The sequence below is a fragment of the Marmota marmota genome, unplaced genomic scaffold, assembly GCF_001458135.2.
Source record: "Marmota marmota marmota unplaced genomic scaffold, marMar, whole genome shotgun sequence".
In the NCBI taxonomy this organism is placed as follows: domain Eukaryota; kingdom Metazoa; phylum Chordata; class Mammalia; order Rodentia; family Sciuridae; genus Marmota; species Marmota marmota.
Genome location: NW_025999932.1, coordinates 2,326,760 through 2,338,011, shown reverse-complemented (window position 1 = coordinate 2,338,011; position 11,252 = coordinate 2,326,760). Strand labels below are relative to the sequence as shown.

The 11,252-nt window shown below is 51.6% G+C and overlaps 1 protein-coding gene across 1 annotated transcript in view; it reads right to left on the bottom strand.

Moving 5' to 3' along the window:
- Rab20 (RAB20, member RAS oncogene family) overlaps positions 1-11,246 on the bottom strand; it is a 39,389-nt gene extending 28,143 nt beyond the window's left edge. The window contains exon 1 of the mRNA XM_015484077.1: positions 10,879-11,246. Within this exon, the coding sequence (XP_015339563.1) occupies positions 10,879-11,050 (172 nt within the window). The 5' untranslated portion in view covers positions 11,051-11,246. The remainder of the gene's footprint in view (positions 1-10,878) is intronic.
- Between the last annotated feature and the right edge of the window lie 6 nt (positions 11,247-11,252).

Genomic DNA, 11,252 nt, shown 5'->3' with positions numbered 1-11,252 from the left:
CTCTCTAAAGACATCCTGTTGATGACAGTTTTGTCCAGGGGATACCCACAGAGCACCTGTGGGAAGGAGGTGACTGCAGTTATAAACCTTCACAAAAGACTTCACCTTTGACCTTTTGGCAATTTTCTTCTTGCCCAGGGCAGCTGTCACTTTGTGGGGATAGCGGTCGATTCCAGCCACCAGAGCATGGCTGCAGGGATAGTCTCATGTGCCATCATCAATGTTCTTCACAATGACAGCTTTGCGTCCAGAGAAGCGTCCGGCCAGGACCAACACCACCTTCCTGGGTTTCATGAACTTGATCTTTTCGACAGCAAGCAGCTTGGCCTACGTCAAGCTCTCGTTTTTGTTTTCTTCTTCTTTTTTTTAAATTAATCTTACTTTTTTAAATACACGGCAGCAGAATGCATTACAATTCTTATTACACATATAGAGCACAATTTTTCATATCTTTGTATAAAGTATGTTCACGCCAATTCATGACTTTATACATGTACTTGTTTTTTTAACATTACAATCCTTATTACACATATATACCACGATTCTTCATATCTCTGGTTATATATAAAGTAGGTTGACACCCAATTTGTGTCTTCATGCATGTACTCTGGATAACGATGTCTACACATTCCACCACCCTGACTAATCCCCTGCCCCTTCCCTTCCCCTCCCACCCCTCTGTCCTATCTAGAATTCATCTCTTCCTCCCATGTTCCCCCTCCCTAACCCACTATGAGTCAGCCTCCTTCTATCAGAGAAAACATTTGGCATTTGGTTTTTTGGGATTGGCTAACTTAGCATTATCTTCTCTAACGCCATCCATTTACCTGCAAATGCCATGCTTTTATTCTTTTAATGCTGCAAGCTCTCATTTTTAATGTGTTATTTAATACCTATAAACTTTCTCCTTAGAAGTTAGAAACCTATCAATGTCAGTTCGCTGGATTTCCGTTTTCACTTGTCTCCAGTTGGTTTTTGTTTTTCTTTTCTCCTTGTGCATTTGGAGAGGGGGGTACCTACTTGTCTTTATGAACTGGTGTTGGTGAGGAAAGCCATTCTGGGTGGCCTGCCACAAGAGTCTGCAGGGTCAGTCTGGCATTCAGATGGACCTGGAGCCTGAAGCATGGGACAGGTAACATGGGTGATTTTTTTTGTTTGTTTAAGTTATAGATGGACACAATACCTTTACTTTATTTATTTTTTTTTTTATGTGGTGCTGAGGACTGAACCCAGTGCCTCACACGTGGTAGCCAGGAACTCTACCACTGCGCTACAGCCCCAGCCCCTTATGGATAACTGGAAAGTGTCTTTCCTATCGTTCCCAAGGTATCTTTTCTGATTTCTGTGCTCACTCAAGTGCTGCAACCTCTGCAGTATTCCTTAGCTCTTGAGAAGGTACTCCATAAAATGTCATCCTTTTTCCCATGACGTAATGGGCCCTTTCACGTCTATGACAAAGCATACCACAGACGTGAGAAGTGCATGTCACTCTGTGAGGTTAAGAACCAAACTGGCATTTCCATGCACCAGCCTTGTAGTTATGAGACAGGCAGCCCTGAGGTCCCAGCTGCCTCTAATGCACCACTTCTGGGTACAGCAGTAGTTTTTCAGTTCACTGGGCACTAAAAAGACGGTGCTGTAATTTGTAGTTGTGATACTGTGAACAGGAACACAAAGGTTGGGCAACTCTTCCCCACTGTTTCACTCTAGAATGCTGTCACTTCTGGGAAGGGCGCAGCGAGCCTGGTGATTAAGAACACGAACCCTGGGGCCTCTGCCCAGCTCACAGCCCAGCTAGCCACCCTGGCTTCCCGGGAACTCCAAGAAGACAACCTTCTGCTGCAACTTGGGGAACTTGCCAGGACTGAATGACAGTACACAAAGGGTTGGAGCAGCCTCCAGCCCAGGGCAAGTACCCTGAAGCGCAGTGACGATGTGGCCAAAGTCTGCGGTGGAACCTGAATCTCGAGGCTGCAGGGCAGGAGGTGGATCCCGTCGGGTCACAGGAGCCCACAGGCTGCCTTGAGAGTGGAGCCACCCACAAAAGCAGCTCGACTCATTCTTCATATCGAAACACTGATTTCAAATACAGGTAAATATTTCAAGTCTGATCTGAAGCCAACAACAAAGAGCTTTCTATGAGGTGTAGTAAGTTCACTACAAGAGCAACCATTTATGCCTTCAAATAAAATTGAGAACCTTCCAAAATAGAGAAATTGATCCACAAAATTCAAAAATAAAGACGGTACATTAATCAGGCCACCTCAGAATGACACATTCTGTGTGATCCAACAATCTTTTAATTTTAAATTACATGTAAGGCAGAGTAAGCGGTAACACCATAATGCCAGCCTGTGAGCATTCCCTGACTGGACTTGCAGTACGCAAAGCATCCCTCAAGGGCTATATTTCATGTTTACTTACTTAATTCCACTTCGGCCATGACTTTTTAAGTAAATGCCTACTTGGAAATTTTTCATGTCTTAAGGATTTTAAATAAAATTCTAATCACCATTGAGTATTTGGCAAAAATGTATAATAAGTGCACCCTAACTTTCAGAAATAAAGGAAAAAGCCAATGTTTATAACAACTTCTCCATGTTTCCCAGTAGTGATGGATTTGATTCAGGTGTTCATGTATGTAAACATACACATTCACTAATTCCTGGAGGAGAAAGGCCATAACAGTGACCAAGAAAGGAGTCTGAGGATGTCCCGGGCTGCTGCAGGACTTCCAAGCTGTAAAAGTTCAGGTCTAAAGAAGCTACATTGTCCTTCAAAACAGTCTTTAAACATGTGAAGCGTCCACATCTGAATTTTCACAGCTTAAATTCCAAAGTATGTGGTATAGAAACTTTCTTTTACAAGAAATACCAGGAGTCTCATTATAACAAAGAAAAATGCAGCTGCTGTTTAAGTGGGGGGCAGAGGCGAAGCGGCGTGGGGTGGGAGTTGTTGAAGCTGTCTGGGCGTGGGCAGGTTCCCGGGGGCTGCTCCTGCTCCTACCTGATAGTCCCGGACCCCAACTCCCACCAGGAGCTATTTTGCCAATAAAGATAGGAGTGTCTGAGAAAGAAAGGTCTTTTGTTACTGGTTAAATAAAACAACTTCTCTTCCCACCAGTCAGTGCTCTGGCCAACGGAAGGACTCCCACTAGTGTGTAGCCCCAGCGTGGCAGCTGCAGAGATACCCCGTGGCAATCAACTTGCAGCTTACTCCGCCTGCCAGGGGCTCCCCTCTAAACAGGGGTCTTTTGGGAATTTATGGAGACAAAGTGGCCATTCAACAATGGGGAGTTGGAAAAAATTTCAGAACCACCAGCAGAAGACCAATCGCAACCCCTCGCCCTCTTTCAAAAAGCAGTGCATCATAGACTGGCTTCACATGCACAGCTTCTGATTTGAGTGGCCTTTGTTAGAAGAACTTGCAGTTTGTCAGTCAGCTTTATTCCAGAAACATCCACCATTCGCCATTGCCCCCTCCTTGCTCATGAAGGCTGCCAGGTGAGGAGCCCTGCAGGAAGGAGTGACACTGAAAGATGGGGAAACTTCCCATGGGCTCTGGGGAGAGGACACTGGAAGGAGGGCACATCTGCCCGGCAGAGCTGGGCGACAGCCTGCCCAGAAGACCTGGGGAAGCTGCGGCAGGAGGGGCTGGAGGGGCTCCAAGCGAGGAGTGGCAGGGTCTGCAGCCCCCCAGAAAGCCTCTCGGCACCCCCGCACGAGGAGGACCAGAGCAGAGCCAGGGCAGACCTGCCTGACCCTGACAATCTGCCATCATGGAGAGGAAGCCACTGTTCTAAGAACAAACAGTCATTTACCATGTGCTTGTGTCAGAGGTGAAGTCACACGAAGTCCCTGAATGAGGCAGAGGAAGCTGAATTTGTGATCATTTTCTATTCCCCAGAGGGCTTCAAGATAAAGCACTCCTAGAGGCTTTTGCTGTGGTTCAGGTGACAGTTTACAAGCACAGCTGACCTTAATCAGCCCCGTTCCTCCTGGACCCACTGACTTGTGACCAGTAAATACCTTCCCCACCTGGGGTTCCAGGGCACCCCACACACAGGGGGCTGTGGGCCGAGCCTCTCACCCAGGAGCTGCTCATAGGCCTCTACCAGGCTCCAAAACCTCTGAGTGAGGTGTGGCTGCCATCACCCCTGCTGAACCAAGACACTCGAGTTTCTTCACCTGGCTTTCCACCCACACACGTCAGGCCACCACTCTTAGTCAACAAGGCAGAGGACTGTGCCCAGGAAGCCCTGCACCCTAAAGGTGCCCCAGTCCCAGCAGAGGAGGATGTGGGACCACCTCCCAGCACAGGGTCTGCAGGATGAACGTCTAGACCCCCAAACCTAATCTGGAATGTTCTCCAAATCCTCTCAGTAGGAGCTGTTACTCTTAAACCCAGGCCCTGACCCTCCCTGCAGACCAGCTCAGTAAGCACACCGTGCACACGTGCTGTATGGAGTTCAAGCGAAACAGGCGTTCCCAGCATCGCCAAAGACAAACTCCAGGAAGTTTCTGTTCCTAACATTTTAGGGAAGAGTTTTCTCCTTCACATGACCCAACCCAGGGTCAACAAGCTTCCTGCAGGGGTGGGTTGTAAAGACGTTGGCCTTCTCAACTCCACAGTCTCTGCTACGCACACGTGCAGCCACCACCGTGTCCCACAGCACGTGGATGTGGCACTGTGCCAGTAAAGCCCTGCTTACGGCTGGAGGCAGCCCCGGCAATGCCCTGGGACAGGGAGGGGACGCGACCCACCAGGTGGTCTGCCTTCAGCCACAGCAGCTGCCAGGCTGAGTGCCACCCTGTCACGACCTGAGGCGCCTCAGAAGCCTCGTCTGGGTACGGCCACTCGCCCTGAGGAAGGGCTGGATGCAACTTTGCCAAGTGAGTGACTCGGCCCCTCACCCCATTTTCTGGGGGTTGTCTATCCACTCTGCACCCATCCCCCAGGGCTCTTCTGAAATGTTTGCAGGCAGGAGAGTGAAGTACCCACTGTCAGCAGCTCTGGGGTCCCTGCCGAGGACAGCCACCGCGAGGCTCACCCACAACATCGCCCCTGACTCCACTGCTGACACCCCACCTGACACAGGACCCCCAATTCAATCCCCTACCTAGGGCAGCTGCATGGGGTCGGGGCTGCAGTCTGGGTGCAGTGGAAGGGGGGAAGGGGCTCACGGGCCCCAGGACCACCCAGTGCCTTTCCCATGGCGTTTCACCTGGGTACCACCCTCCCCTCCTCGGACCTCCCCCAGACAGCAGAGCCCCTCACAGGACACCAAGGCTGCTTAACTAACTGCACAGGACCAGCTCCCAAAGTCCCCTCCCGTCACCAAGATTTCACCCCCGGGAATCAACTACTGGGAGGCACCAATCCAAGCAATGGCTCCAGATCTCATGCAGAGAGTAAGAAGTGTCCACCCCAAAGCTGCTCCCCAGCTCCCACAGCCAGCACAGGCTCATGGTGGAGACACCCCAAACCTTCGCCCAGCCCTTCCCAAGACCCTTAAGCGTGGGCTAGGAGGGAAGGGGCTGCTCCTCTGGGTCTAGCCCAGTCAACATCCAGATCCCGACTTCACAGCGGCAGGAAGATGGAGGTGACAGGTTCTGGCCTGTCACCGTGTCTGTCAAGGTGTAATTTCAGGAACACTGGCTCCCCTCAGACAATCTGCTGGTCTGCAGCATGGTCTGGCCGATCTCCCCCAGGAGGACCCACGTGGGGATGAAGAAAGGACATGAGTGTGAGAGCCTGGCGTGGGGCCTGGCCACGATGCCCACACACTGTGGGGGCACAGGGCTTGGGAAGATCCACCCCTCTGTCCTCCCACAAAACAAAACTAGGGGCTGGAGGGGGAGGGAGCAGAACAAGGCTTGGGTTCCTTTTCCATGGACAACCTTCCAGCATTCTGAAAGCGGTCCTGCGGTTCCGAAGTTACCAAACAGCCCCAGTTTTCTCAGTCCCTCCCTATGTCACAGGAACTCCAGAGCCATCTGTCCCCCAACTCCTCTGGTACAATGGCCACTCATCACTGTCCTCTGACTACAGGGACAAGAAGGCTGGTCCATCTCTATTTGACGTCTCCACACATCTATCTGACCTGGGCTTCTCATACCAAGAACACTATTGTCCCTGGGCTCACGTGCAAATTCACACTTCCCAGCTGAGACAACAGAGAAGCTGTGTCCTCATAGAGGAATATGGAAAGGAAAAAGGGAAATCGGTCTTCGCCTCTTGTGGGTCACACCCATCATCACTCGGCCTCTACTTGATTCCAAGCAGAGAGGGATTAAATCCCAACAGGCCTTCCTGACATCTCAGGTCTCCCATCAGCTGAGTGCCCTTCATGCAAACGCTGGTCACTCAACTACCAGCACTTCCCCGCTCTAACCTCTGCATTTCTTATAGAGCAAGTTACTGGAAGCCCACTGAGCCTCGTGCCCTCTGTGACACGCTTGCTGGTGGTTATTAAGGTCCCAGCCGCTCAGGGCTGGGAGACAGTCACTCACTCAGCAAAGATGCATTCAGCCCTTCCTCACCCCAAGCACTGCTCTGAGAACTTTGCCAACATGAACTCCCGGATCCCCACCAACACCTGGGTAGATGCCTCGGTCACCCCTTTTTACAGATAAGGAAAAGTCAGCAGAAGTGGTCGGCAGAACAGTGGCTCCCCAAAATGTCCCAATCCCCGGGCCCCAGGAATGTCGGGTTACGCGGAAGGGGTAGAGGCTGTGATGCGATTAGGCCCTGTCCTGCAAGATGGGTCTGCTTCATCACAGGGGCCATTACACGGCAAAGAGGCAGGAAGGAGCATCAGGGCCAGAGTGAGTCCCCTCTCTCAGAGTGGCCACTGCTGGCTCTGAGGCTGGAGGGGGAGGAAGCCTGGAAACACGGGCAGGCTCCACCATACTTACTGCCCATCATCAGCAGTTACAAACTGGGCTTCTGCAGGAAGCCTGGGAATAGGGGCAGGCTCTAAAAGCTGGAAAAGGAGAAAAGATGGATCCCTCTGGAACGCAGACCTACCACCATGAGAGACCACAGATCTACGTGGGCTTCTGACTTTCAGACTAGGAGACACACTGTTTTAAGCAACTGCTTTGTTACAGTAGCAAACCTAATACTGAACCAGTAGAGATGTTGGCACTGGGAGTGGCGTGCTGCTGTGACAAGCTCCAGAGGCTGGGGACCAGGCAGCAGACTGCAGCCAGGAGCATCTGAGTGCCTCTAACAGAATCAGTAGACACTGTGGATGTAACAGGTCAAGCGTGGTGCCCACACGTGCAATCCCACCTACTAGGGAGGCTGAGGCAGGAGGATCACAAGTTTCAGGCCAGCCTCCACAACTTTGTAAGACCCATTTCAAAATTAAACCTAAAAAGGGCTGAGGATATAGCTCAGTGGCGGAGCTCTCCTGGGAAGAAAGAGAAACAGAAAGAGAGGAAGGAAGAGAAAGAAAAATGGATATAACAGCTCTGCGGGTGAAGAATCAGAGTGGCAAGGAGAGTGGCAGAGAAAACCCACACTGAGTCCCTAAACTGGCATGCGTAGGCACAGGTGGAAATGTGGACTTAAAGGCCCTGCTGGTTAAGGCTGCAGATGAGCGACATGTTAGTGGAAACTGGGAGAAAGGGGACAGGGTGAGAAGGCCCTGCTGACCGCACCCTGAGGCTCTGTGGCAAGCAAACCTGCAGGGGAAGGTGTTTAGCTGGGAGTTCAGGCAGAGCCCTGGGGAGTGGCTCAGCCCCTTTGTTTGTTAAAATGTGGAAGAAAGAGGTGAGGGAAGAACTTTTGCCCAAACAGAAAGGGCACTTGGTGACTTAGGACACTGCCATCCATACTGCAGGGAGTGTTCAAATGGGAGAGCCTCCCCCACAGAGGAGGTATGGGCGCACTGGACAGCCTCTGGCCAATGCTTTGGGAGGCCCAAAAGGCCAGAACATCCCTCCCAGAGGGCTCTTGAAGGGATCAGGACCTGGACTCCTTACCCTGCCGATGGCAGTCCCTAATCCCTGGATCCATATGCGAAATCCGAAATCCCCGATCCCGACTCCCAACAGCAGAGCCAACACGGCAGGGCCAGGGTGTGGGGGTGGTACCTGGACCCAGTTTGAGCTCTTAGCTGCTTCCCTATGCTCCTCCTCCACAGGACACTGAGTCTGGTGCGGCCCCTCTCTCAGGGCAGCAGCCTGAGGAAGGACACAGCCAGGCGGCGGGGTGAGCCTTCCAGGGGTCTGTAAGGCACACGGCTCACCTTCCTCTGCCCTGCTGTGCTCTCTCAATGCCTGCCTTTCCCACAGTGCAGGGACCAATCGGCCTGTGCAGGTCAGGGCTGCAAGAGAGTGGACCTAACAGCTGCCGCAGAAGCCCAGTCTGTATCTGCTGATGATGGGCAACATCAGTGGACGTTCTGACCAACCCAGTGGCAAAGAAGAGGCTGGGGGATATTCCCCTCGGGCTGTCCCCTCTTGGGGCAACCTCCTTTTGTGTTCCAGACTAATCAAACCACAAGAGAGAGGACCCCAATCTGTGTACCCACTCAGACAAGGGCTGGGAGTGACCAGGGCATAAATGGAAGGAGAAGGGCTGGACTCAGACAAGGTCCGAGCCACTCACCTTCCTCCTGCTCCCACTCCCCATCTTTTATGCACCCCCATACACACAGTCGGTCCTGCCTCTGAAGAATTCTGTGTCAACTGAATAAGATACAATACTTAACGGGCCAGCAAATCCCCTCTCTCATGTCCTGCTCCACCCTCTACCCACCCTGCAGGCCATGCAGCCAGGTCCTAAATCTTGTATGTTTGAAAACATGTGCCAAGGGTAAAACAGCCGACCCTGTGCATGTTCTTCCTGTCACAGGCCACCACACACCTGCACCCACACCCCACTAAAAGCAGCTTAAACTGCTGGTTCATCACCCAGTTTGTCCTCTTCTGCCTCCGACATGAAAATCACACTGAAACAACAATGTGTGGGGTGGAAAGAAAACTTAGGAACTAGAAAAAAAGACAGAAAAAAAAAACAAAAAAAACAGCAAGCCCATTAAAGGCTAGACTTCTGGGTTTTCTGAAATTCTGAAAAGACATCTATTCCTATGTCTCTTTTCCCTCCAAGTGCTCCATAATCTCAGTCAGTCATTGAGGAGGCAGGAACAGAGGTGACCTGGGTCACTGCTGACTCTGGACTTTGGTCGCCCCGGGTGTGAGTTCAGGAATGTGGAGAAGAGCCCCCTCCACCCTGTGTTCTGTGGAGCCCATCTGAGCTCCCACTTAGGGTTCCAGGAACAGGAGGCAGCCACCAAGGCAGCCAGGAAGTGAGTCGCCACCCCCAGGACCCAGCAAGATACCTAGGACATCACATCAGCAGTATTACAAATCCTCTGGTGACTAATATCCCGGATGCACCATGTCCTTGGCACTGATGAAGAAAGTGGCCAAAGTGAAACTGCTACTTCATGCCCTCCACCACCTGAGCCCCATCTATCACCACAACTCAGAGCCTGCTCTCAGTGGGGGCCCCTAGTGCCACACCTAGGATGGCAGGGAAGTCCCCCAATCAATAAAAGACACAAAGGGGTGAAGTGCTGTAGGAGACTGGCAGACACGTACTGGAACTCTGATTCAACTTAACTTCCAGAGTGTGTATTGGTGCTAGCACTGTCACCAAACACTCAATGTCACCAAATGCTCAACGCGAGGCAGTCAGCTGGAGAAAAAGATCTTAGAGAAACCTTGCCCTCAGCCTGAGTGGGGTCAGAGCTGGAGAAAAGTCAGGGGATGGCATGTGTTCCCCTGGGTAACAGTTTCCCCAAGATGACTACAAATAAATTAGTCCATACATTCACCACCATAAAAACAAGACACCATCAAAGACAGCAAGAGGGAGGAGGAAGTGGTGGAAGTTCACCAGAGAACTTCATTAATTCAGTTTTAAACAGAGAATTTGCTATGATCTTGTGTATTCAGCAGATTCATGCACCCAAGATAGCAATTTAGAAATTCTGGACAAGACCTTTGGGTATATCACTTTTTAAAGTGCTGACATAAAAGAAGTCAGAACTTTAAAGTTTCAGAGTCCAAAACCTCACACTTGCTGGAAATGTGTCATCCATTTCCAAGTTTCTTCACTTTCTCACTTACCATATCTTGTTCTTTTTCAAGGGGAAGGAAATAAATTCCATTACAACACTACAATTGCCAGTGTTATTTCATAAAGTGGAACTGAAAACTTGAATCAAACTATCTGAGTTGTATTTCTGAACAAATCACACTTATTACACACACTAAAAATAATTCCCTACCTATCTTTAAAATGTTCCAACAGAAAATCATTCCAAACTCAGAGGATAAACTGAACTACAGAAGAGGAGACCAATTCTGTTTCTTATCTCCTAACCAAACCCAGCAGGGTCAGCGCTCTGCACCTCAGTTTCCTCTTCTGTTAAGTGTGTGTGTGTGTGTGTGTGCGCGCGCGCGCGGGGGCTGGGGGGGGGTTAATAATGTCAGCGCCGCTTGTCCCTCAAGGGTACTGTGAGCATCAGGTGAATTTGTATTCCGGAGGGTACTTAAAAACTGAAAATACAAGCAAGTGTGTCGGGTTACAGTGAGCAGCCAGGCCAGGAAGGCAGCTCTGGAAGCTAAGCGCCGCTGGGCCTAAGTGACACCAGGTTCTCCTGGAGCCGGCGAGCTTTCCCTGAGAGTGGCGAACAGGTATTTTCCCCAACATCGTAGGAGGTCGAGTGAGAACAGAGAAGAGGGCTTCTGCCACCTGAGGTCGGGCCTTGCACATGGCTGGGACGCTTCCAAAAGGCTGGAAGTCCCGCGTCCCCAGCCCGCAACGGAGCCCGCGTGGCGGAGAGGCGCTGGCTCTCACCTGCAGTGTCCCAGATGGAGATGTTGAAGGAGCGCCACTGCTTCAGGTAGAAGGCGCCGCCCACCGTGCTGACCGTGTCGGGGAAGCGCCGCTCCATGTACCTCTGCAGCAGCGAGGTCTTGCCCACGTTCATGTCCCCCAGAAGCACGATTTTCCCGTCGGGCTTCCTCATCTTCCCGCAAGAAGCCACCTTCTGAGCCCTGCGTCCCTCCCCTGGTCCAGTCCGCCGGTGAGCGCAGGACGCAGCTGGGGAGCCAGCCCAGCCTCGGACCGCTGGACCCCGAACTCGCGCGGACCTTCCCCCAGTGACCACGCAAGAGCGCAAAAGGGAAAGAGGGCGTCCTGGCGCGGGCAGGAGCTGTGGAGCGGCCCTG